The sequence below is a fragment of the Trematomus bernacchii genome, unplaced genomic scaffold, assembly GCF_902827165.1.
Source record: "Trematomus bernacchii unplaced genomic scaffold, fTreBer1.1, whole genome shotgun sequence".
Lineage (NCBI taxonomy): Eukaryota > Metazoa > Chordata > Actinopteri > Perciformes > Nototheniidae > Trematomus > Trematomus bernacchii.
Window position 1 is genome coordinate 20,386,932 of NW_022987739.1, and position 27,862 is coordinate 20,414,793.

The 27,862-nt window shown below is 40.2% G+C and overlaps 2 protein-coding genes across 2 annotated transcripts; both read right to left on the reverse strand.

Annotated features, from left to right (window-relative positions):
* Positions 1-2,039: 2,039 nt before the first annotated feature.
* LOC117495495 (fetuin-B-like) lies at positions 2,040-7,106 on the reverse strand. Its single transcript, XM_034146775.1, has 7 exons — positions 6,869-7,106; positions 5,684-5,797; positions 4,713-4,800; positions 4,372-4,538; positions 3,893-4,000; positions 3,543-3,629; positions 2,040-2,852 (listed from the first exon to the last, which is right to left on the reverse strand). The coding sequence occupies exons 1-7, from the start codon at positions 7,076-7,078 to the stop codon at positions 2,145-2,147; spliced, it is 1,482 nt and encodes a 493-aa protein (XP_034002666.1). The 5' UTR covers positions 7,079-7,106; the 3' UTR covers positions 2,040-2,144.
* Positions 7,107-13,843: 6,737 nt separating this feature from the next.
* On the reverse strand, positions 13,844-27,849 carry LOC117495116. The gene is given in 19 exon segments (XM_034146200.1): positions 13,844-14,474; positions 14,476-14,586; positions 14,588-16,355; positions 16,358-17,350; positions 17,353-17,980; positions 17,982-18,153; positions 18,244-19,605; positions 19,607-19,994; positions 20,184-21,355; positions 21,357-21,772; positions 23,236-23,313; positions 23,433-23,495; positions 23,636-23,770; positions 23,883-23,951; positions 24,067-24,209; positions 24,557-24,739; positions 24,960-24,987; positions 27,254-27,361; positions 27,736-27,849. Coding segments are annotated over 19 exon segments (8,562 nt in total).
* Positions 27,850-27,862: the final 13 nt, after the last annotated feature.

The following is a 27,862-nucleotide window of genomic DNA, read 5'->3' on the forward strand; positions in this document are numbered from 1 at the left end:
AACTTCTAGAAATGGTGAAAAGAAGGATAAAATGTAGACAAAATTTAACTAAGAAACCCCAGTAAATCCTTTTGGTTTCTAGCGCAGTTGGCTCTTTACAGTTGTCGGAATTAGCTCTCACAATAAGGCTAAACCATTGTTCACTTTTACGGGTTATTTTTTTTTTTTTCTCCCTGTGTTTAATTTAGTCAGAAAACATCCACTTAGCATTTAGCTTACAAGCAGCAAAATACTGGAAAATAATAGGGTATAAACTGTACACAATTGGTTTCTTCCATATGTTTTTTTTGTAAGAAGATCATCTTGTTGGCTGTGTCTTTTGACAACGTTTGGCAAAATATAGAATTTGGGATGAGCATATCAGAACAACAATGTACCATACAGTAGGAGGTTTCCAGGGATGTATTGAGACTTCCAGTCTTTGGGGAAATTGTCAAAAAATACAAAACACAAGCTTTTGCTGCTATCTTCTCCGCATAACCTTTAAGTAGTAATGTTTAGTAGACTTGAGAACAGCACACACTCTATAAAATAAATGATGACCACTTATTGGTAGTGAAGTTCAACTTTATTTTCTAAATTGGAAAATTAGGTTTGCATCAATTGTAAGAACAAAGCATAAAATCGCAGAAAACACAAGATTACATTACTTGTTACTTGTTAGACGCTTTTATTCAAAGCGACTTACATACTCAATACTGTGGACAATCCCCACAGGAGCAATTTGGGGTGAAGTGTCTTGCCCAGGGACACGACGACATGCTGACTGCAGTGGGGTTTGAACCTGTGACCCCCTGATCCGAACACCTACGGACAACCCACTACGCCACACGCGTTTGACACCAGTTTTATTGTGAAGTTCAGAAGCAATCATTAATAACGTGCAAAAGCAACATATGAAAAAGTATGAAAAAGTTCAATTGTTTTAAATTATATTTGGAGTTTTTGTCTTTAGCCTATACAATCCTTAACTGGGAATTACAAAATGTGTTATTTGTTAAGCGTGGGTTGTGTTTAAGGTCTAGAGAATACTGATAAGAGCTGTTTGCAGATTGTGTAAAGCTGATTTAGGCAGTACGTACATGTCTGCAGATAACTGAGTGACCTAGTTTAGTTCACCGTTTTACTTAATGTGTTTTGTGAAAGCTACAAAAAGTTAACAAATATTTCTGTCTCTGATGTTGTGTTTTTCTACTAGCAGGATCTCATAGGACTTTAGCATCCAGTCTGCACCCAATATGTATGATCTTTTTGGAATTCCTTAATATTTTAGACAATTTTCATAGAATGGTTTATCAACATCCTCCAAATAGCCTATTCCATGTATACAGCCCTCATTTTCATTTTTTATCTGCAACCAATGACATACAAAATGCAGTATAACAGTATTTAGACATTTAAAAAAAGAGCTGTGAAGGTCTGCACTTTATCACTGCTTATCTAATGTTGCTTGTTCGTATAGATATTGTGCTTCAGCTCAACTTAGTTCAGACTGACAATTCAAACTTTATCTCATACGTTAAACAAAATATCACTGTTAACAGTTCTAAATAGGTGGCATACATGATTTAAGTCACACATATACTTGGTTATTATCAGAATGCCTCCTAAAAAATATATTTTAAATTCATTTTTTTCTTCAGGCCACCAGTGCCTTTATTGAAGAGAAAGAGTTGAAAGGGCGAGACATAGGGGATGAGATGCAGAAAATTGTCCCAGGCCGGATTCAAACCTCAGTCCTCTGCACGGGGAGCAAACTCCAGTAAATAGGCCGCCAGCACGTGAACTATACGGCAGCCCTATTTTCACTTATTTTGATGTACTTCAGTAAATGTGAACAAATTAACAAAATAGCCACCATGGGCAGCTAGTCACATAGCCAAAAACATTTTAGGATTATTTCATGCTGTTTCGTTTGACGCCATTGACAGTGAGAGATCAGTGACAGGAAACACAGCAATGCTGGGGGTTGGTGCACTGAGTCATCACAACATGGATTAACTTGGTCTTAAACAATACAAAAAACAAACACTGGATGGTTATTTGTGGAAGCATTTATTATGTTGTGCAGCCAAACACTGATATCAGTCAAATGTTATGTTTACCGGTTTGGTTAAACAGCGACTAATTATGAATGGGCCGACTTATGCGGATCTCTTGAACTGGGGGTCCTCAGCGAAGAGTTTCTCCGCCAGGGTTGTTCCAGCTGCTGCAGGGACGCACTGAGCCGAGAATGCGGTGGGGTGGGCCTCGATGGTGGGCTCTGATTGTCCGGGGATCTGGGGGTCGGGCTTGAGGTTCAGGGTGACTCCCACCTCACCAGGGGGGACTTCGGGGAAAATAGGCAGGATCATAGGCTGGTCCACTGCGGGAATCATCTTCACCATGCCCTCTGGGTGGTCGTGGGATGCATTCTCGTGCTCGTGTTCGTGGTGATGGTGGTGGTGCTCGTGCTCGTGCAGGTGGGGGTGCTTGTGGTCGTGATCCAGAGCCACCTCGTGGTCGTGCTCGTGGGTGTGCTCGCTGTCGGCGTGCTTGTAGTTGTGGTGCTGGTTGGGCACATCGTCGCTATGGTTGTGAGCCTTGCTGTGGTGAGTGTGCACGTGATCGTGCCCGTGGTCGTGGGAGTGGGCGTGAGCGTGAGCGTGCCTGTGGCCGCCGTGGTCGTGCGTGTGGTGGTGGTCGCTGTTGTCTGCGTGCTGCTTGGTTTTGTTGTGATTGTCGTGGCTCTTGGTGTGGTCGTGAGCGTGGTCGTGTGTGTGTGCGTCGTCGACGGCGTGTGCGTGTTTGTCTGTGTGGCTGTGGTCGGTCTCTCCGCCGAGATGGTGGTGTTTCTTCTCTCTGTCAGCAGCCTTGAGAACACGTAAAAGATAACATTAGTAATATTGGGGACATAGAAAAAGTGGTAAGTAAATTGGTGCAATTTAAGCTATATTCATATATTGTACAGTACATACTGTTTTTTTGCTGTATTTTTCACATTTTATCGGAATTTTCTTCAACTTTGTCTTCTAAAGACCAAACATTAAGTTGATAACGGGAATTCAGAGCTGTATTTTGATTCAAATTGTGAAGCAGAATTTGCATTTCAGTACAACTTACATCTTATTTGTGTAGGTTAAGTCATTGTGTCCATATGATATAATTGTTATCACTAGATAATTGCTATAGTCATAATTTTAAATAATATTATGTTATTATATGATTGAATGCCAAAACTATGAAAATCAGTTGTAATAAATCTCATGCTACTGCTGACTAGTGCTCCAACACATCGGACATGATAGGCTAACAGGTAAGCAGTTGACCCATCATCACAGCGCTGGTCAGTGTACCAATCAGAGCAGACTGGGCTCTGGTTTCAGACAGATATAGAAATAAAGACCCTTTTAAACATTAAATAAGAATATAAACCTGAAAATGAGCATAATAGGTCCCCTTTAAATCAAATAATCCATGCGTGCATTTTCCTTTTGCTACAGAAAGACTTTATAAAATGAAATCAATGTGACACTTTGTATTTGGTCCTGGCTTAATCTTACCTCTGGCTCATAGATCTCACAATCTGCACTTGGCAAAGCTTCCCCAGTGGGAGAATAAAAGAGGCTGGCCTTACAGTGTCCTTTGTGCTGAGGGGAGAAGACCAAGATAAATAAGTTAGAGAATTGTTATACTCTAAAAGATAAGTTGTTACACAAAAGGTACTGATCCAGAGATTTACATGAAAAAAGCAGAATTCATGCTGGAGCGTTTAAAATCTTTCAAATTAATCCTGATTTATTACAGGAATTCCAAAATGAAAACTTTATTTTAATTTAAAACAAAACAAATGAAATAAACAATCCATATGACTAAGATATAGTGTTGAAAAATAAATGTTTTCATGACTCACAGCCAACTCGCAATCCATGAGGGGGCAGTCATCAGATGCTGCAGAGCTCCTGGGGCAGGTGGTCTCCTGGATGGTGTAGTCTGCATTGTAATACATCGACATGGCCATCTGGTGAACACACCCATAACAAAAGAAGTTGGTCAAGTCGCAAGCAAATGCATTACAATAAGATGATTGTTCAAAGCGGCGGTCGGTCATGGGGATAGAGAGGGAATTAGTGTATATAGTCAGATTCTGGAAACCTTGATACTCTGGATGATTAGAGGATAATTTAATAATGGACATTTGAATCAATTGGTGACATAAATCCAAGGTGTCAACAGGATTATGCTTTTAGCCTCCCCCAAGGAGATAATGTCTGTTTCTCAGCAGGATTCATAAACCAAGAAGAAAGGACCCATTACATTTTGGATCATGCATGCATTATTCAACTTTTTGAACATTACAACATAGGACGTTTGGCCTCGTCTTAAACGTACCCCGGCTTTAGCACGGTTGATTTTGAGCAGAGCGAAGCGATTGGACAGCCCGCTCATGTTGTTGAACATCTCCAGCGAAAGAGACACAGTCTTCTTAATCTCAGCATCTTCCATGTCCGTAGGAGTAGGACAGTCAGGACATAGCTCTGTCACGCGAGCTGAAGGAACTGAGCAGAGAGAAAAATCACAAAATGTCAAAAGACTGTTTTGCACTGAACAAAATATCAGGCTCATTTTACCACATTTTGAGGCTTATAGGTTCACTTCTGCTTAGAAATCTGGCAAACTTATTAAGATTCAACTAAATAAAGTAGAACTTAACGGTTGTAAAAAATATTTACCTGGTCTGACGACACACTGGTATTTGTAGAGGCGCATCACCCTGTGCACCTTGCTGATGAAGATGGCAACCTTGCAATGTCCATACACCTGCAGAGACCAATACAACAATAATTGATTATACTGCAAACATTAAATAGACTTGACTCATATTGAGATTTTTTTTGTATTATAGTAATTTAAAGGTTCATAATATAATAACTACTTTTTATGGAGCAACAGGAAAGTATAATGTGAGTCTTGACGTAATAAAAAACTGATAAAACAAGGCTGAACAGTACACACAACTTGCACAAATGTGGAATCTTGTGTTATCCCTTTTCAGTGGTGGAAAGTAAATAAGTACATGTGCTCAAGTATTGTACTTAAGTACTTTTTTTACATATTTGCAATTTACCGAAGTATTTCCATTTATTTATACTTTATACTTTTACTCCACCTAATTTTAGAGGTGAATATCATACTTTTTACTCCATTACATGTATTTTAACACTCACAGTTACTAGTTACTGTGGACATATTAACACTTACTGTATAAGCTGATGCGGTATAATAAATAAATACTGTACTTCTAATGTACACAGTATCTAATTTGGTCCACATGAACCAACAGCAACACTAAAATGCTTTTACATGTAAAATACAAATAATATAATACAGTGAAAAGATACATTCTGCCTAATGAGTGCTTTACTTTTATACTTTAACTACATTTAGCTGATACTTGTTCTGTATTTTATATTATTCTGAAATGGGCCATTGTGCAGACTGAGTACTTTTACTTTTTGTACTTTGAATACATTTTTGTACCTTTACTAAAGTTACATTTTGTAATCACGACATTTGCTTGTATTTGAGAATTTGAAGACCAAAGTATTTGTACGTAAAGGATCAGATTACTTCTTTCAACACTGTCACTGTTTAGGGAGGGGTGTGCATGTAAAAGTGTGTGCGTCAACGAGTGTTTTCTGACCGGTGTGTCCTCGTCGGGGCGAGCCTCACAGGACTTCCAGTCGCTCCTGCTCAGAACACTGCAGTTGGTCTCCACAACATCCAGAGTCAGGTAGAAAACCACGCCGGTCTCTCCCTGTAACACACACACAGACACACACAGAACTCATTATCAGAACGTCATTATGCAAATGATCTTCCAGTGGTTAGAAGGTTGGGTTATTGTGTGATAGTACACGTGGCTGGTGATAAATGAAGACCCTAAAAAAAGTTGTTCTTATCAGGTACCGATGCTTACATGACAAATGTATCCATCCAATGACTTTGGTATCACCTGATGTCTTTAACACAATCAATCTGTCTGCTACTACACCGCAGACACATCATTTATCTCTGGCTTAAATGTCTGATGTCTGAAAAGTAATTGCTCTCATAACTCATTCATAATGAATATAAATACATAAGGAAATTACAGATTCTTATCATCTGAGTCTTTTGTTAAGTGCTACAGGTTATCAGATTCATGGGACCATACAGATGAGCTCTGGCAGACTGATTGATTGTTTTTCAAAAAAATATCCCATTTAGTCATTTTCTTTTAATCATCTCTTGACTTTTCCTTGCCTCAGCATTTCCTTTATTGCCAATTATAATAAGCAATCTCTTAGCACATGTTTGAAGACAGTTTGAGATAAAAACCTTCTTTATTTCAGGGTATATTCATTATTTAATTGTCAACTTAATTGTAGACAGACACTCTATTACCATTGCCATCAGACATGATTGCAACCTTATTTAAAGTATTCATTTCTAAGTTAAAACTACATTTAACATTTATATAGATATAATATATATATATTAATGTCAAATGTTCATATTTTCTAAAGTAAATATTAGGAAGAAAATCTAGATTATTACATTTCAAATCTTTTTGACATCGAAGCACTTTCGTGTTTTTTCGTGGATTCCAATTATGGAATACCAACTTGTACAAACAAAACATCATCCATATCATGTACAACAACATGTACATGTTAATGAGTTGCCTTGTTTTGGTATAAAACCAAATGTAGAGAGGTTGCTTCTGATTGTGTCTCTACATTACAACTAAGAAATGTAGAGTGGTTGATGAATTTTGCCCATTAAAGACAGCCTGATAATATAACCTTCTGTTAACCTCACTTATTATATCTTCATATGGACTCACATGTTTGGTCATATGCACGTTGGACAGGCGGTGCAGAGCGAAGATGTAGCCCTCCTGCCGGTCCTGGTTGATCTTAGTGATGGCGAGTCCTGCAGCCCCCTTCGCAGACGCGTCTTCACACGATCCTTCCTCGATGCCAACAGTCTCCACCGGTGCAGCGCGGACGCATCCCAACGCCAACAGCAGCGACAACAACACACAGTGCTTCATGGTTAAAGGCCTGGTCAAAAAACACACACAGGTTAGTGGGAAAGATGAGAGGAGGCCTTTTATATCCTGCTACTGTTCACTGTAAGAACACCCTCACTCCCACAAACACAAAACCACTGCCCCTTGTGTCATTTCAGGTAAACATAACCCTTGAACCCTTACCTTAAACGGATGGTCATATCTTGGATCCTGCATCAGTTGATGTATATCCATCATATATGGTGTCCAATTGTGGAATTCTCAACAAAAGGATCTAAAGAATTGTATATGTATTTTTCAGTTAAAGAAATTGTATAAATTAAGAAAGATGGGACTATATGAAGCAGAATGTGAATAAGTCTATGTACTCTGGTCCTGCATTGTTGAATATTATTGATGTCTTTGATGTGATGTCTGTTCTTTATTTGCAGGTCCCATTGTTATTGTTATTATTATTATTATTATTATTAGGCGCCGCTTTCCACCTTCTTCTCCAGTAGGACTCAGATGAGGGTGTACTCTTATGTGTGGCTGTGAACATTTTTTTTTTATTATGAAGGGCAGACAATCTATTTGTATTTATTTTGTTTTTTTTAGAAAGGGGCAGGTCATATAAGATTGTATTCTTCTCCCTGCTCCTTTTCGCTCAATGGTGTGTAGAGACATGTTTTGTTGGCAATTATTGTACATTTGGCTATGCGTACCATGAGGGGGACAAATAAAAATGAAATGAAATATCCCAACCAATCAGCTACTGTGGTGACTTGCACAGTGGAGCTTATCATGTTTGTTAGATAATGGGCCCTGCAGTCCCGCCACTTTGGATCAACAGGGACAGTGAGGGGGCTTAAAGTCTCTTGATACAATCTTGGCCCCCATTCCTTGTTCAATAAAGCACTATAAACAAGATTGGATAACACTGTGGTCATCATCTAGAAGTTAATAATGAAAAATAATCAAACTGAGTTCTTAGAAGTCCATTCAAACACATTCGACACTTGTAGTAGAAATTGTATCAGGTCACCATTGTCTTTAAATGCTTTCACACCTCAGGGGCAGATACGCCATGATTGTATCACAATATCATAGCTAATCACATCTCTGTGGTCTTGTATCTCATAGCATCTCTAGCTCTGATGTTTAGATCTAACTTTGAAAAGGGTGATGTTAGTTTCCCCTTTTTATGTTTGCATACAGCACACAAAAACAAACAGGTTTTGGACCAAACTTCTTCACAAAGACAGGAAAAAACATTTATGTACATAGAAGATTTGGATATAAAAAGAGATTCAAGTAGAAACACAACACATATTCTGTAGTACCACCAAGGTACAAGACAGCATACTGTATGATACTTTATGAAGACTCCTGTACTTTTACTTAAGTAGGATTTTGAACACAGGAAATAATTGCTCATATTACTCATTAAAAAAAGTATCTTTGCATTGATGTTTGATACTTTCAATCACAGTAAGTGAAGGATCTGAGTACTATAACTACACAAACCATCGTAATTTAATTATTTATTTACTTTTTGTTCAATGGCAACTTTCTTTGGACATGCAGCTATCTGCAGTATTGTGATGGCTCATTTTTCTCCTTGACCTTTTTGAATATTTGAACACAAGCTTTCCCTACCTTTCCTTAGCAAAGAGTTTTCAATTGTTTAGGATTAAGACTAAAGATTTAAGAAATACTTTATAAATCCACAAGGGGAAATTACATTTGTCCCAACCCTGACCCTTTTCACTCTGTTGTTATTGACATGACATCACACACATACTTTAACCACACTCTATTCATGTTTTGGTAGCCAAGTGCATATACTGGTATGATAATTATATTCTGATTCTGATTCTGATAACTGTTTGTTTTTAAAAAAAAAATCACATGACTGAATGTTAACAAGGGTTTTCAGTCATTAACACTTTGGTTTAAAGCATCATACTCATTCTAAACAACTTTTTAAACTATTTATTGGAAGCTGTGGGGAATTAAAGCAGAAGACATGAGCGGAGAAGTATTTTGCGTTGGCTCTTTCCTGAACTTCAGTTTTTGGTGCTCCCATATCAACTGCTGAACTGGATGGTTAACTTTCTGCTGAGAAACATTTGACCTTTGCACCCCTGTTTATAGCTTGTAGTAACTCACGGGAGGCTTCTTTTATTAGGGTCTGAGACCTAGGTCGGCGAAGACCCTATTGAAATCGGTCGCGCAGCCTGCGAAACACACCTAAAACAGGGAAAACGACCGGCAAAAGCACAGAAAAGGTTCGGAAATCATGACGGCAGATAGTCCGCGCGAGCCCACGTGACTGCAACTCGCATAATTAATATCGTTACGATCAATTTAGTCGCCCAACGGCCGAGTCCAGAAAACTCCTGCGTGACACGTCGACGTGCGGACAACAGCCTGCGGAGCGTCGAAGACCCGCTCAACGCTGCTTGCAGCTTTAATTAGGGTCTGAGACCTAGGTCGGCGAAGACCCTATTGAAATCGGTCGCTGCGCGACCGATAAACCTTTGACCCCCGCAACATATGTGAAAACTCACCAAATTGTGCACGCGCGTCAGAAGTGGTGCAACTTCAGATGTGTAACGGAACGTCTACACAGAAGCGTTAAAAAAATCTTGAAACGCTTCTGCCCATTCACTTTGAATGGGGTGACGTCACTTTCCCTCACTTTTCGCCGAAATGGATTGTGGGCAGGCGAGCGGAGATTTTCAGGATTTTGAGGATTCAAAGTTGAACAATGTTCAACTTTTGAGGCTGAGGTGGAAGCGTCAGCCAATCAAATCCCGTGTACGCAAATCTGACAGTTCAAGCTCTAGCCAATCAAACGGCGTGTATGCTGGGAGAGACACCGCAGGTCATTTCCTCATATTCCAAAAAATGGAGGAGAAATTAGCGGTAGCGAATCAATCACCCGGTGCTTTATGACCAGACCTACCGGGATATAAACCAGAGGAGCCAGGCATGGAGGGAGGTGGCAGAGACAGTGGTATGTTTTCGCCTGTTTTGGGGAGTTTATATCCAGTTTACTTCGGGCTTTTTTGCTTTGTATGTCGCGGGCGGGAGATTCATGTGATTGGTTGCTCGCAAAAAATCCTCAAGCTTCAGATACGCCCACCTCCAAGATTTTTTTAACGCTGCTGTGTAGACGTACCGTAATTGGTTCCGGAACTTTGCGTCAAAAATTGCGTAGGCCACGCCCACTTCCGTTTTTAAAGTAAACTCCCCCACTTTAACTTTCACGTAAACGAACTAAACCTCGCTACGCATATCTAGGGTGCAGAGACAAACCAAAAAGCCTCTTGGAGGGGTGTAAAATAACGTACAGGAAGACAGCCATTTTGAATTTGGCGTCGAAAAAACGCGATTTATCCACCAAACTTCACATGATGGTTAACACTGCGGCCCTGAACAGCTCTACGTCAAATGTGATGTTACTTAATATGGCGTTACCATGGCAACGCATCCCTCGCCATAAAACACGGTGTCGCTGTAACTCCAATGGACACGGTCCCATCGTCCCCCAATCTTCACTTTTATATCACCGGTCTATGCCTCAACAGCTCTACGTGAAATCTGAGATCTCACCATATGCTGTTTCCATGGCAACACATCCCTCGCCGTAAAACACAATGAAGTCAATGGAAAATGGTCCAAACGGCACCAGACTTCAGACTATCATTAATGGTCCGGCCCTCAACAGCACTATGCCAATTATGGGATGTCATCATATGCCGTTTCCATGGCAACGCATCCCTCGCCAAAAAAAAAAATATGTTTCCGTTACTCCTATGAAAATCCTCCAAATGGCACCCGACTTCAGATGACAGTTAATGGTCCGGCCCTCAACAGCTCTACGCCAATTATGGGATGTCATCATATGCCGTTGCCATGGCGACAGATCCCTCGCCATGAAACACAGTGTTGTCATAACTCGATGGAAAATGGTCCAAACTGCACCAGACTTCAGATGACAGTTAATGGTCCGGCCCTCAACACCTCAATATGACAATAGTGAGTTTTCCTCAAAAGCTGTTGCCATGGCAACGTATCCCTCGCCGTTAAGCACGATATTGCTATAACTCCTGTGTAAATGGTAAAAAAGTGTTCAAATTTCCCATGTGTGCTAACCGTCAAGCCCTCGACACATATATGTGTCAGTTTTGAGATTTTGTCAAATGTCGTTGCTATGGTAACAAAATGGTCGCAGTGAAACACGGTTTTCTCATAACTCCAGTTAACATGCTCCAAACGGCCCAAAACTTCACAGGTTTGATAACGATGCAGCCCTCAACACATCTAGGCGTATTATGGGGTGTCATCATATGCCGTTTCCATGGCAACGCATCCCTCGCCATTAAACACGGTGTCGCTGTAAATCCAATGGGCACAGTCCCATCGTCCCCCAATCTTCACTTTTATATCACCGGTCCATGCCTCAACAGCTCTACGCCAATTATGGGATGTCATCATATGCCGTTTCCATAGCAATGCAGATCCCTCGCCATGAAACACGGTGTTGTCCTCACTCAATGGAAAAACGTCCAGACGGCACCACACTTCAGATGACAGTTAATGGTCCGGCCATCAACAGCTCAACACTCAAAAGCTGTTGCCATGGCAACGCATCCCTCACCATTAAGCACGATATTGCTATAACTCCTGTGTAAATTGTCAAAAAGTGTTCAAACTTCACATGTGTGCTAACGGTACAGCCCTCGAGACATATTAGTGTCAGTTTTGAGATTTCCTCAAATGCCGTTGCCATGGCAACACAATGCTCGCCATGAAACACGGTTTTCTCATATCTCAAAGGAAAACAATCCCAATGGCCACATACTTCACATTATGGTAAATACTACCACTGCAACTTCCCAACATTTATTTCCCTATAAGTCCATAACTATTTCATGAGTGCAGTATGGATTAGCTGCTAAATATGCCCTCATGTTTGCCAATAAAACATTTTCTAATTAGAAATGCTGTTGTAATGCAGGAAATACAAACCTTATTTTTGTATTAACAACATATTGAACACAATAAAAATGAACTTCGCCCTCCCCAATGTGCCCTCCCAACTATACCAGCACAAAGTTTCATACTTTTAAGAGCAGACCCAAGACCCAACTTTGTAATATAGCTTATAACTGAATTGCATGTTATTCCTATTTTATACTTATTTTATTGATATTTCTTGACAGTTTTGAGAGTTTTTGGAAGCTTGTGTCAGTTGTATGAGATACTAATTAGTAATACTTTGATAATTATCATTATTATAGTAGTAAATAATATGATCTTTAATGTACATGCCAAAGAAACCAGCAGGACACCGCAGGGAATCGAACCCCATCCCAGTAAACTGGGAGTACCAATTACCAGTGCCTTTTGCTTTTCTAGGCTACATTGAAGGCAAAGCAAAACCTGCATTAGCAACAGCATATGAGTGACATTATTTAATATTGATGCATAATTTTACAAAATGTGTTTCCCTATGTGTGGATAAATGTTATTAGTGCAGTATGGAATATCTGCTAAATATGCCCTAATGTTTGCCAATAATTTTGTTATTAAAAATGCTGTTGAAATGCAGGAAAAAGAAACCTTATTTTTTTATTAACAACATATTGAACACAATAATTATGAACATATTGAACACAATAAAAATGTGTGTGTGTGTGTGTGTGTGTGTGTGTGTGTGTGTGTGTGTGTGTGTGTGTGTGTGTGTGTGTGTGTGTGTGTGTGTGTGTGTGTGTGTGTGTGTGTGTGTGTGTGTGTGTGTGTGTGTGTGTGTGTGTGTGTGTGTGGTGTGTGTGTGTGTGTGTGTGTGTGTGTGTGTGTGTGTGTGTGTGTGTGTGTGTGTGTGTGTGTGTGTGTGTGTGTGTGTGTGTGTGTGTGTGTGTGTGTGTGTGTGTACCAGGTCCGACATAATAAAGAAGAATTTGAATGACAGCTCGCAGGTGGGTGACTCAATAGTCATGTTAAAGTCGAAAAGTAGAGGATAAAGCTAGTTTGAGGAGTTAAGTGAGAGGATTTTAAGAACTGAAGACCTAACTTTGTGTGTGTGTGTGAGAGAGATAAAGCCGCTAAAAATTAACTACCAGGTCCGACATACTAAAGACTAATTAAAAATGAATTACAGAATAAATATATAAATAATTCCTAACTATGAGACTGTTGCAATTTCAGGGAGAGGGTCAGATCTTTGCAGAACTGGTAAAATGTGGTTTTCATTACTTGGCAGATGATAGGATCGAGGGAAAGGGTGGGGCCAAACATTACGCCAAGGTACTGGGAGGTTTTTATAGAACACAAGGTCGAGGATGTGTCTTTTGGCATGGGTCGTGAAGGTGAAGTGTTGGGTGACAGTAAAATTGTCTATTAGAGTAGAGAATTTGAATGACAGCTCGCAGGTGGGTGACTCAATAGTCATGTTAAGGTCGAAAAGTAGGGAGGATGAAACTAGTTTTGAGGAGTTAAGTGAGAGGGATGTGGTTTAGGGGGCCGATAGATGAGGATAACTTTGAATGAGGAAGTGGCTTTGAAGATGATGAACTTGAGGGATGATACCTAAACAAATACCAAATTAAACCAGGGGGGGATGATACCTAAAAACATACCAAATTAAACCAGGGGGGGATGTTTTGATCTGATAAAATATCTCCACAGACTGTAGAAGCGCATAATTTGGCACGATGAAACACAAGGTGAAGAAAAAATCAGGTATAGGTATAAATCAGAATTTATACCTACATTTGCTTGACGTCTGAAGTTACTCTACCTCAACAGTTGTGCAAAAGAACACAGAATCCCCTCATGATCACTGAAATAGGTGGGCAACACAGTTGATTCTACATCATACTGTGTTGTTTTCACATATACATGGTCAATTAATGTGCCCTTTTCGGTAGTGGGTTGTGTGACTTGCTGCACATACCCTTTGTCTGTTACAAATTTGCAAATTGTTGATGTTTTTAAAATGTCATCATTGAAATCACCCATCACAGCAATTGTGTCACCTAATAGATCTAACAAATCTAGTAATTTGCCTAAATGTTCTTTAAACAAAGACATGGGATATGATGGTGGTCTATAAATTACCGCAATTAATATGTTGTGAGACAAACAGTTGTACACTATACATTCTAAATTTACATCTGGCACTTGAACAATACTAAATTCAATACTGTTTGCACTATATATGCCAACACCACCATGTTGTTGGTCTTGCAGAGCAACCAATGCTGGGTTATCGCTGGTGTAAGATGCACTTCGAGAACAACTAGCAAATGTATAACCACTGATGTTAATGTCGTCAAATGATGAGACAGCAGGCAGCCATGTCTCTGTAACAGCAATACAGTTAGGCTGCAAATGCTGTGTACAAAGGGTCAAATCTTCGACATGTCAAACTTTGCACATTTGTCAAAAACACAGCAAAATTGTCCGTGTGCAATTTGGGGTGGATCCTATCTTCACGTAGAAACTGAGGTATGCACTGAATTGCTTGCGTAACATTTACAATAGATGGCATTAGGTTTAAAATCTTGAATGATTAAGCCTGATAAATTTGTAACACGACTTAATGCAACATATGCCTGTCCAGCAGCAAATCTTTTTTTAAGTGACACCACAGCTCTATCAACAGTTATCCCTTGCACCTTATGTACTGTACAAGCCCAAGCCAGTTTAAGGGGAAATTGGCGACGCAACCCACCTTTAACGGTGACTCTATCCTCTTCTGGAAAAATTGGTGTACAGTTCACTAATTCACTTGATGCATTTGCAGAGTCTTTCCTGCGCTGTGCCCCAACTCTGTCATCGTCAAAATGGACGTACACAGTTTGTGGAAATCTTTCACCTTGTGAAATCACTATGTGTCTCACCGTGCCGCATACCCCGTTCACAAGCCCATCCGTCACATCTATATTTTTTGTCAACATTACAGGAGCATTTTCCCCAAGAACCAAACGTTCCGCTAAACATGTTTGATAGATGTTGGTGTGATGTCCATGTTTTAACTCAAGTTTTCCAGTTTTGCTGTTATGGCCAGTATCCTGAGCTTCTATTTCTACATGTTCCGGGCATGTTTTCAACAGTTGCACAAGATTATGATCATTAACCTGAGCGTTTGTGGGGAAAATGTGTAATGCTGAACTTTCTTCCCCTGTTTCACAGCTCTTCAACAAATCAATGTCACTAGCTGACAATGCTGTTTCTTTTGAGCGTGTTCTCAACCTATTTAGCAGTTCCGCAAAAACAATATCTTTCTGCCTGACTATTGTTTTAAGCTCTACAATGCTAAATAGGTTGTGCCACAGGTTAAATCCTACTTTCTCTACATACAAGGCATTTCCTTTCACTGGTGGCAGCTGGAAAAAATCTCCAACAACTACCACACTAACTCTACCAAATGGGGAATAATCACTACATTGTTTAATTTGACGTAATCTGCCATGAATATATGCCATGAGTTTGTGATCGACCATGGATATTTCATCGACAATTAAAATGTGCACGTTTCTATATTTGGCACGCAGACTATTTATTTTTTCCTCGCCTAAAGGTGTGTAGGGTAATTTTGCATTAACGCCAATGCTAAATGTGTTATGGATAGTTGCTGCGTCTAAATTGTATGCAGCAATTCCAGTTGGGGCAGTCAACAACACACACACAGAATCAGGGTTTTCACAGAGTGTTGAGAGCAACCTGGTTGTCTCATACTGCAGAGCCTTGATCAAATGGCTCTTTCCTGTCCCAGCACCGCCTGTTATAAATACGTGAAACGGGTCCGGATTTTTACCCGAGATTTTGTCTAAACACCATTGTCGTATTTGATAGAAAATAGACATTTGTGTTTCGTTTAGAGACCGAACTAATTTCAGCCCTTCGCTTCTGCTCAAAATATTCTTTGTCTTTTCCAAATGGCCAATTTGCCGATTACTAACGGCAAGATCAGGAATAGCGTCTATTTGCTCCCCGTCTACGGTTTCAATTTGTTCCCGCTCTTCTTTGCATTGAAGATTTTCCAATTCCTGTTCGGGGCACAGGTCACACTGTTCGACAATTTTGGGTGCATTCTCAATCCAAAACAAGCAATGCACATGAGGTGAGCCACGCTGCTGAAATTCCATGCGATATAAATAATCTACAATCTTGCCAATTGGGTGTGAAGGGGACATAAGAACTTCTTTCAAAAAACAATTCCATCTATAGTCAAACATCCTGGCCGCTGTCACAGGATTACGACGCAAGAGTTCACATCTGTCTGCCCAATCTAAATCTTCAGTGTTCTACCTTCCTGTTTTAAAATAGCGTTGAGTAAATTTGCCCACCTAAGATCAGCCGAAGAGAATGAACAAAACCAGGTAGGCACACCAAGTTGACGCACACAAGCTAGGAGGTCACTCTGTGCGCGCTGCCAAAATGCTGGAGTACCTCTAATAGGTGAGAGAAAACGAAAGCCATCATCAAATTGCAACGGTTTTCTTATGGTTTCCTGATTCAACAAATTATCTTCTATCGGTTTGGATGGAAAGCCTGCTTTGCCTTTTCGCAATGCAATAGACACACTGGACAATACCTGTTGCACCTCAGACAAATACTGAGCATAAAAAATGTATTCTATATTTTGTGCAAGCCTAACATCAGCATTTAAAACACGCGTATTCAAATAGCGTGCTAATGTTATTTTGCGGGGCCTCGAATGATGGTAGGTGTTAATGCCCAGTGGGAACAATACAGGAAAGCATTTTGCTTCGTTGGAAATGTCTGCTAACAGCCTCACAGGACTATTACCCTCTGCTGGAGCGACATTTAATGTACTATCAAAATACTGATCCAACACTTCCTGTCCAATATCAACAGGCATCAGACATGTGTCCTGAAACATGCAATGCTGTTGCCTGTTGTATAAAAGCTCATCATCAGCATTAGCATCAGACGTTTTGTTAGTTGGCAAATCCATCAAGGTCGAATTGTCTACAAAGTCATCATCCCGTTCCCTCCAAAACTCATTAAGCAGAGCGTCATCAAGTTCCTCAAACTCGGGAACCCGTACAGGAATGCATGAACTTTCTTTTGCAGGACTATTGCCTTCTGCTGGGGCCATGTTGAGTTCTCTATCTGAAAACTGATCCGCAATTTCCAGATCAGTATCCACAGCCATCAAATCCATGTCCTGAAACAAACATGGCTGTTCCTCAGCAGCCTCTGATGATGTTTCCTTGGTGTGGGTTTGTTTATTCTCTTCCTCCTCCCTACGAAACTCGTTATACCATACTCGTGCTTATTCCTTCTTTTTAAATATTTTAATGAACGCTTTATGTGCATTGGGTCTGCAAATTGATATTTAAAATGACCTTTGAAGGTCAATTTACGCTTTAACTTTATTCGTAAGATGGAACATTCCATCCTTGAGCGGGGGAGCACATTTGTAGTTTGGACGATATTGGCTGGAACACACGTAACCGGTCCGTGTACTCCATTTTGCCCACCTTTGGGCAATGCCACCATCTTCATAAATGGTATATTTTTGGCAATTAAATGCTGCTCTATGCTGTTCAAACAAGCCAATTCTGGGGGAATGGGTTCTACTGCCAAATTATTTAGAACACATTCAGGTGGCATCACACCTCTCTTAAGTTTTTTATCACAGTTGCTGCAGATCCAAGACTGCCCTCTCCCAATTTCAATCCAAACACAGGGTACTTCACAGTCATCAGTATATGTGTGTAAATATGTGTCTCTGATGCATTTATTAGCTAGTTCTTGATCCTTATATTTCTCTTTTTTACAGTGCAAGGCCTGCGATTCAAATAACAACCTCTCGCAGCAGCTACATACAAAAACGGGTCCATTCTTAACTTTGGCCAAAAACTGCTGCATTACAATATCAAATACCTCTCTATTTTTTTTGCATTTGTTGCCTCTTCAATTTGTTGCTAGCTGTTACTCGCTTCTTATAATCTGGATTACCATGATACCTTTTTGAAGTCATGGATTTTACCTTCTTTCTATGCAATTTATTTTGCCTATATTTACGTTTGTTAAATGCTATAACTTTCTCTCTATGTAAAACTTTTAGTCTATAGTTCTGTTTGCTTAATGCTATAACCCTTTCTCTATGCAGATCATCGTCATGATATTTTTTTAACCTATATTCTTTTACTTTCAACGGATTACATCTATATATTCTTTTACTTGAATCCTTTATCATCTGATTATGCAATGGGTCTTCATGGTATCTAACCTGAGTGTGTCCAATTGCTCTGTGTTTGAAATCATCATCCTCACAATACCTTTTTCTACGACCGACTCTTACTCTCTCTTGATAATCTGCATCACTATACTTTTTCATGGACGCATCCCTAATCGTTTGCTGGTACACTGTGTTACTTTTATAATACAGTTTCTTTGTTGAGCTGTATCTCTTTTTTAAATATGTTGAACGACAGTGCCTACGACTCCAGCTGTTTGCAACACTCTCTGCATTGTCTTTAACTCCACCCTTCCCAGTACAGATATCAACACTGCTACGCATAGACCGTGTCTCTGACAAACCCCCCACTTTACACAATTCAAAGCACCTTTGTTCATCGTAAGGTTTGATACAAACCACTGGCTCAAAATGATTTTTATCACAATGTTTCAAGTATATTTTTTCTTTTGAAAGCATTGCACAATTACAAGTGTATTTGAGCCATTTTTCCCCACTGCAGATAAAAATGTCCACTCCAAGAGCATTTGCTGTCCCTTGGATTTCTACATCTGTGGCACAATGTCCTACATACTTCATCTGAGACTTCTCAATGTAGTCTGAAATTGAAGCAGATCCCCCAACTACTTTAGTTTGTTCTGCGTGATTCATCATATGCTTTACAACAGTCATTCTAATCTTTCGATAGCTCTTCTGAGAACCACTGAGAACATGAGCTACCGCTCCGAAGAAACTATTAGCGCCCTCTTTTATTTTTTCGGTCTTACAGACCACACCTAGGGACCCAGTTACTGTAGGTCCCTGTACATCCTGCTTTTTAAAGTCTATATTAAACTTTTTGCAAAGGGTTTTTGCCACTTCATTGCACAAAGGATTAAATTCAAGAGTGATTTTACTTACATCACTCTTTTCCACACAATCTGTGTCCCCAGCAGACGATGTACCATGCGTTTGTTCCGTAACCCTCCTTTTGCCTCTAGTTGTCCGTCTGACATTGTACAGTCTTGGACAAGAAGTGTCCACTTTGCAATACCCATAACAACTCTGCAAATTAGGTTGTTTTACACACACAACAGTCTCATAATGGTTACCATTGCGGTTTTCCAAATAAACCCCCTGATTAGACAACTGCCCGTTCTCGCAACTATATTTTAGCCAGCGTGGATCACAATATGTGAATATATTAACTCCAAAACAATCTGCTGCTGCTTGAATTTCTAATTCTGTTGCCCAACTGCCAACCTCACGAATTTTGGATGTGCTGAGGTATTCTGACATGGAAGAGGTCAAAATACGCTCATAAGGCTCAGCATTGCTCTGCACGCCTAATTATTGTGTGATGCCTTTGTGTACCACACACAGCTTGACTCACTGCTCTAAAGAAACAGTTTCCGTCACCCTCTATTTTTTCATTGAGACATGGAGCCCCTATCAAACCAATTTGTGTAGACACAACATCTACTTTCTCTGACTGCACATGTAACTGTTCACAAAGAGCTTGTGCAACTTGATTACTAAGAGGATTAAACTGCAGTCGTCCACTTCTTACTTCTTTGACAAAAGCAACGTCTGAATTAACTGCGGTAACATCACTCTTTTTTAATTTTTTGCAAGCAGAAGATCCCTTACGAATCTTACGCTTTGCACCCATCTGAATGTTGGTGCAGCCAAGTGTGGACTGAATAGCTGAACTACAACCCAAATCAGTCTCTGTCATTTTGGGAGTCACTCTTGGACCCAAAGACAGATTACTGCTTTCAATTGGGCCTATTTGAGTGACTCGAACACCAGCGATCTCAAACTGTTTTTGAGACTCAGAAGATCCCTTTGGAATGTTATGCTTTGCACCCATCTGAATGTTGGTGGAGCCAAGTGTGGACTGAATAGCTGAACTACAACCCAAATCAGTCTCTGTCGTTTTGGGAGTCACTCTTGGACCCAAAGACAGATTACTGCTTTCAATTGGGCCTATGTGAGTGACTCGGACACCAGCTATCTCAAACTGTTTTTGAGACTTCTTGAGGAACGCTGCAAATGTCCATATGTATTCAAACACGTGTTCAAGGCCTCTGAAATACAGAATAACACTACGCCCCTCGCCATCGCTCATCCCAGACGCACTGCGTGCATGGGAGTCGACCACTGCGTAGTGTCCACCTTGACCAATGATGGCACATGTACCGCCATTCATTGTCAGAAAGCATGTGTCATAGTTACTACACATCCTTTCCAGTCCGTATTTTAAAGTGGTGTGCACACCCTCATCAATGAGATCACCCTCAACCACATCCACATCTCCAGACACAAAGTCACTGTATTGAAACAGAAATCTTTGTCCGTCGATAATGGTCTCCTTGGGCAGATCTGGAACCGAAAGTAGTCTGTATCCTCCACTGATACCTTGTTGGTCACGCAGGGAGGTGTACAGATTGTCACCAAGTACAACAACTTTATCCAGGTTGTCGGTCTGCCATGTAAACACGCTGTCAATTGTGTGTTTTGCTATGCCTACCAAACTTACAGCCATGCACTGAAGTCCTGCATATTTAAACCGTTGATCACCCTGACTAAATGTTCCCCTGACACACCCCATATCCCCATCAATGACTCTAGCCGTCTCCGAATTCACTTGAGCTGCTTTCACAGAAAGGCTTGTAATGCTAAACTTCTGTGCATTCAATGAATTATTGAGATTCCTGATGTAAAACATCAGGTCATTAGGGCATGTGTTGAACACGGCTACAGATGTGCCAAAACTGGATGCTAACCCAGATGCACCACGTGTGCCACAATCAACGACCACAATACAGTCATTGTGTTTAATAATGGCACTGGCTGCGGAATTTAGGTTAAACAGACACATGCCATCCCTGGATAAGTGTTCAAGCAGCTTCTCCGACAATACCTTTTCCCCTTCAGACAAATTCAATTCGCCGTACACTGGCAGACCCATATTGACGTTCCACTTACGTCCAAACACACTGGTCTGCTCAACCAACCTGCACAAGTTCTTTGGCTTTACATTCATTTTATGGGCTTCCCCTAAGACAAACGAGTTAACCTTTGACCCGTATGGCATCGATATCTGTACTGCTCCACGAACACACAGGCGCAATCAAATGTTTGATCGCAGCCGCTATAGAACATGCAACAGATATTGTATTGTCAGAAACGGATGCATACCTCACATCAGTCCCTGCGACAACAGCCAACTGCACTTTTTCTGAACACATGCAAGCATAGCCCTTACCTGTTCTCCATCTGTTGTCATCATCAACATCCACTATCACGCTGGGTGATGGCTCCTTGCTGGATGATGGCTCCAAGCTCAGTGATGGCTCTACGCGGGGCAATGGCTCCACCCCTGGCAATGGCTCCACTCCTGGCAATGGCTCTACTCCTGGCAATGGCTCCACCCCTGGCAATGGCTCTACTCCTGGCAATGGCTCCACCCCTGGCAATGGCTCCACCCCTGGCAATGGCTCCTCCTAGAAGAAAATTAATATATAAAAAAACTGCTAAAAACACTATGTGTCTTAAATTGTTTCACAAACGTTTAACTAAATAATAGAAAGATATACAATTACTAATACAAAATGATTATTGTTATATATTAACTTTTGTTTTTCTACTTACCCACACACATATTGAATGGAACTCAAAAGAGAGGTTTCTTGTCATTGATTGTGTACACTTGAAACAACGTTGACTGCATGCAGGCTAACAACTGAAACTATTTTATTTTAACAATGAGCAAAAGTAACTATGTCAATAAATTAGCATGGTTCAATAAAATGTGACTCTTACCCCATTCACACCAACGGTGTTTCGGGGCCGGTTCGGTGCTGGTGCTTGAAAAGCACCGGGTTTTCCTGTTCACACCGCAGCGGAGCAGCCTCTAAGCTCCGGAATCCGGTTCGTTTCGAGCACCAAAAAGTTGTCCGTCTAGAAGCAAGAACCGCATACGTCACGCTTACGTCGGAGGGGGGCGAGATTAACCTGAGCTAACAGTTAAGGCGAGTACGGCAAATAAAAGTTGTAACAAGCAGTAGTGCTGAGCAAAGTGACTAGAACGCAACCACACACTTGTTAAAAAAAAACACACTTTATAAAGTCAGGCAACACTAACCAGGCTTCGTGTGATTCTGTTTATTTGTACCTTACTTTGACCATCCGTTCGCTGTTATTGATCATTGTGGAGAGCAGGCAGACGTTTTGTTTGTTATTATAGCAGCTATCGGATGGAATCAATACATGGGCTGCACAGGTTGTCATGTCCGACTATCACAAGTAGAATCATAATGAAAAATACGTCGGTAAAAAGTGCCTGGAGAAAACGGCTTAGCAAGTAGTCAGTTTAGCTTCGGTTGCTATGCTAACATCACCCATGTTATACCAGAGAAACTTTCATAACAGCGTTGTGATGCCAAACAGCGTCAATTCAGACTGACACACATTCACTTAAAGGGAACTGGGGATATGTATCAGCTGCTTGTGTGACAGTCAGACAGTGAATACTTTAGAGCCGTGTGAGCTAACCCGGAGCTAACGGGAGAATACACTCGTGGAAGAGCAGCAGCACTGCAGCGGTCGGTAAATGCCGCTGAAACACATTAATAAACAATGAACCACGGCACTCTGGAGAAAAGTATAAGGTTGGAGAAGTCGTTATTTAATTTAATCTGGCTTCGTATGATTAAAAGCAACGCAGTCCCCGGCCCGTTGTTGTTGTGAGGTGAGCTCCGTTGGGGAGAAAATCAGCGACGTAAACTGTGACGTCATGACGCAGCAGCGGCAGCACCAGTCGGGCTCTGAGCGGTGTGAAAAGAGCCGGAGCTAAACCGAAGTACCGGTTCTGAACCTGAAAAGCTCTAGCACGGAGCTTGAACCGGAGTTGCGTTGGTGTGAAAGGGGTATCTGAAAGCACATCCTTCACACAAAGAGCACAGACCTGCTGCTCCACAGCAACTGTCCCTCTACTGGTAGGTGGCCGTAAAATCACCTCCACAACCATGGGAGCTGCCTCCCCCTAAAAAAACAAAACAATTTAGTAAACTTGAGAATAAATAACACCACCAATATTTGTGTAACTTCTTAGTTTTAAACAAGTCCTATATTGCCTTTAAAAAAGAAGAAAACAAGAACAACCTGTCGCTTTGCCAGGGTCCTCTTGGAGGCAGGAGCCCTCTGCTTCAGCTCCATCTTTGCTTTCTAACGTAAGGAAAACAAAATGATTAATCCTCCACTAATAACTCCTTATGGACAGTATAAGTAATACATTTAAAGTTTGTCAGGAAGGATACATTTTATAATAGGGCATCAACCAACATACAAAGCAACAAACAAATTACCTTTTGTAGTTTTGGAACCGGTGGTGTGCACTCATCAGGGCCAGGAAGATGGGATGGACTAATCTTGTCCATCTCAACCAACATTGCACTGCTGAACCACACAGGTGTCAGTGGAAGATAACTCTCCTCCAATTCCTGTGAAATAAAAATGAAGAAACACTGTTTTAGAAAAAGGAAAATAAATGCACATATAAACTGCAATAAACATACCCCAATGATTTCAAAGCATACTACAAAGTTGACCTACCTCCTGCTGAACAGTCCCTGCTTGTTTAAGTGCATCAATGGACTGCTCAGGTTCATCGTGTTGGCTCCTCTGTAAAGATAAATAGCATAGCTTGTGTTAATCAAATGGGTACTCTTCCACCATTATCAAGGCAAACTGCTCAGGGAATATCACTCTTATTGAAAGATGTCAACCACACAATTACCTTCCTGCCCTGACCGAAAACGGTCCACTTGGAAGGATCCAGTTGCGGTGATTTGGCAACCTCTCCTTTGACAATCACCCTTGGAGTGACTCTCCTCGCAGGCGGTGATCTTCTGTGGACAACAGGAGATGGCTTCGGCTCGGCTGGAACAAGTTGCAAACACATTTTTCAATGATACAACCAAAATGGACACCCTAAACATATACAAAATTGAATGACAAAATCCTCGACTACTTACGTGCGAAACTGGCATTGCCAGGCTGCTGATGTCCCACACGTCTCCCAGCCACGCGTAGCTTTGCAGCCTGGGAACGGCGGGACGATTTACCACGTGGCATCTGAAAGTATGTAGGCATTGTTCTAATTAATAAAGACATTAGCAGACCCCTTAAATAGTACAAATAATTACACAATTACTTCTTTCAACTGCAACAAAAGCGTACAAGTCCATTAATAGTTGATGCATCCTGTTCAACAAAAATGTACTTACTGTAACTGCTCATGAGATAAAGCTGGGTGTTGAAGGTAGATGAGTAGCCGGTGAAGTTAAATGAGTAGTTGGTGAAGAAGGTAGATGAGTAGGTGGTGAAGATAGATGAGTAGGTGGTGAAGAAGGTAGATGAGTAGGTGGTGAAGGTAGATGGGTAGCTGGTCAAGCCGGTAGGTTGTTTAACTAGAACAGAGAAGAAACTAATCAGCATCACAGACATGGAAATATAATTACTTAACACAATGTACAATACAATCGCATAGCTTAGCATACAATACAGTTATAAACAAAAAAATTATCAATTGTATTAGAAGCTGCTAATCACTTAGATTTACACTAATAAAGGGCCTATCTGTTTTCATTATACTTTATGCTACTGACAGTGTCTTGGACCACAACTCACCGGTAGAGAATTGCTCAAAGCTGTCAATCTGTGAGGAAAACACAGCATTAAACCCTGCAAAGAAAAGACTGGAAAGTTCCACATATTGTCATGGTATATGTTACGACAAACACTGTCTTTGACCAACACTCACCAGTAATGAACTGCTCAATAGTCGTCACTCTGTGAAATTAAAATCAAAATTAAACCTTGCAAACACAATGCTTGCACACATGGTGATTAAACATTTGGTCCACGTTGTAAATGCTTAAATGCTCTTGCATTTACAGTATAAAAACAGGATAATACAATTACCATAATATCATTCTGTGAAAATATGAATTCTGCATAAAGAGTACTTTTACTTTTGATATTTGGAGTACATTTAGCTATCAATTGTGCTAATGAGTTGTACTAAAGTAGAGGATCTGATTACTTCTTCCAACGTTGAATATAGTATACCTTGAAATATATTTAATTGTTCATAGTTGAATGACTTAAAAAATTACTTTATTTAAGCTATGGAATCATTTAACCAGCTTTCCTTTGTTCATAAATGACAAAAATAAGCTCCTTATTTTAGACATTCTGCTTTAACCAGCTTCACAATGAATTCACAAGAGGAATGATCACTCACCCCAGACAAGATAAGATGAAAGAGAGGACAGGCTCTGGTTTAACCAAACTATATATCGAATTTAAAAAAATGAGCGACCAACCACAGCTGTCCTTCTTTCAAATATGTTTGTAATTGCCCTCCAATCGAAATATATAATATTAACATTTGAATGTCAACTGCTTGCTATGCAGACATGTTATGAATATATCACACATGAAAGGGCCAGGTGCAGAGGTCCCTGAAACAAAGAATGGATTATGGCTGTTGTAGTCTTTACCACCATTGCCATATTTGTAGTCAATTCAATCATAGTTACTTCAGTGTTCAATAGTTTTTTGATTAAAAATATAACTGAGCTATAGTGTGTCTGTGTGTGTCTTAACTGTCATCCATGTTGTCATCATCAATGATAGCAAATACTAACTATATGAATAAATATATAGTATACCTTGAAATATATTTAATTGTTCATAGTTGAATGACTTAAAAATGTACTTTATTTAAGCTATGGAATCATTTAACCAGCTTTCCTTTGTTCATAAATGACAAAAATAAGCTCCTTATTTTAGACATTCTGCTTTAACCAGCTTCACAATGAACTCACGGGAGGCTTCTTTTATTTTATTTGTATTCATAATAATTTTTATTTTTCGTCAAAATGTATTATGGTGCATTATTTACCAATTTTTGTTCTCAAAAAACAGTGCATTGTGTGTTTATTAAATTAGTTAGTTTTTAAGGAAGGCCAGAGCTTCAGCTGTGTCAAATAGATTGTTCCCTTTAGTTAACGTTATTTCAAAGATAATTATATTCCTATTTGATGTCCCATTTATTGTATTACGGACCCAAAGAGCAATGTGAGCGTCCATTCCCATTGGATAATGGAGGATTTTACACCCGGAAGTAAGTATTCTCCTTACTGTCGATTGATTTTATTTACAGTGATATCTGCACTACTCATCAACTCAAAAACACCAGATTATCCTTGTTAATTACACAACATTGATTGGTTTAAATTATGTACAATGCTTTTGTATTTTCCCCTTTCGATTCGGAGAAACAAATATTTTTTCGGAGTGTTTGGATGGCAGAGGACACTACACTACCCAGAATCCTCAGCTATGGGACTACACCATGTGCTTTGAACGTGTCCTACCCCCCCCCCCCCCCCCTTAGGTCACAGGCTCCTCCAACAGTGCAACACAATAAAAGAGATACACAGAAAAAATAGTGCAAGTAAATACAAAAAGAAAAATAGTAAAAAAGTGAAATAGTGCAATAAGAGTCTATATACAAGTGATTGGAATATGATATATTAGATAAATAATTTCTAAGTAGCAGCCAGATGAATGTTATGGATGTTGTTTCTAAGTTCAGGTGTTTAATAGTCTTATGGCCTGTGGGATGAAACTGTCCCTGTCTCTGGTGGTTTTAGTCCGGATGCTGCGGTACCACCTGCCAGACGGCAGCAGACAGAACAGTTTGTGGCTGGGGTGATGGGGGTATTTTATCCTCAGAGATTTACATGAAAAAAGCAGAATTCATGCTGGAGCGTTTAAAATCTTTCCAATTAATCCTGATTTATTACAGGAATGCCAAAATGAAAACTTTATTTTAATTTAAAACAAAACAAATGAAATAAACAATCCATATGACTAAGATATAGTGTTGAAAAATAAATGTTTTCATGACTCACAGCGAACTCGCAATCCATGAGGGGGCATTCATCAGATGCTGCAGAGCTCCTGGGGCAGGTGGTCTCCTGGATGGTGTAGTCTGCATTGTAATACATCGACATGGCCATCTGGTGACAAACACACCCATAACAAAAGAAATTGGTCAAGTCGCAAGCGAATGCATTACAATAAGATGATTGTTCAAAGCGGCGGTCGGTCATGGAGATAGAGAGGGAATTAGTGTATATAGTCAGACTCTGGAAACCTTGATACTCTGGATGATTAGAGGATAATTTAATAATGGAAATTTGAATCAATTGGTGACATAAATCCAAGGTGTCAACAGGATTATGCTTTTAGCCTCCCCCAAGGAGATAATGTCTGTTTCTCAGCAGGATTCATAAACCAAGAAGAAAGGACCCATTACATTTTGGATCATGCATGCATTATTCAACTTTTTGAACATTACAACATAGGACGTTTGGCCTCGTCTTAAACGTACCCCGGCATTAGCACGGTTGATTTTGAGCAGAGCGAAGCGATTGGACAGCCCGCTCATGTTGTTGAACTTCTCCAGCGAAAGAGACACAGTCTTCTTAATCTCAGCATCTTCCATGTCCGTAGGAGTA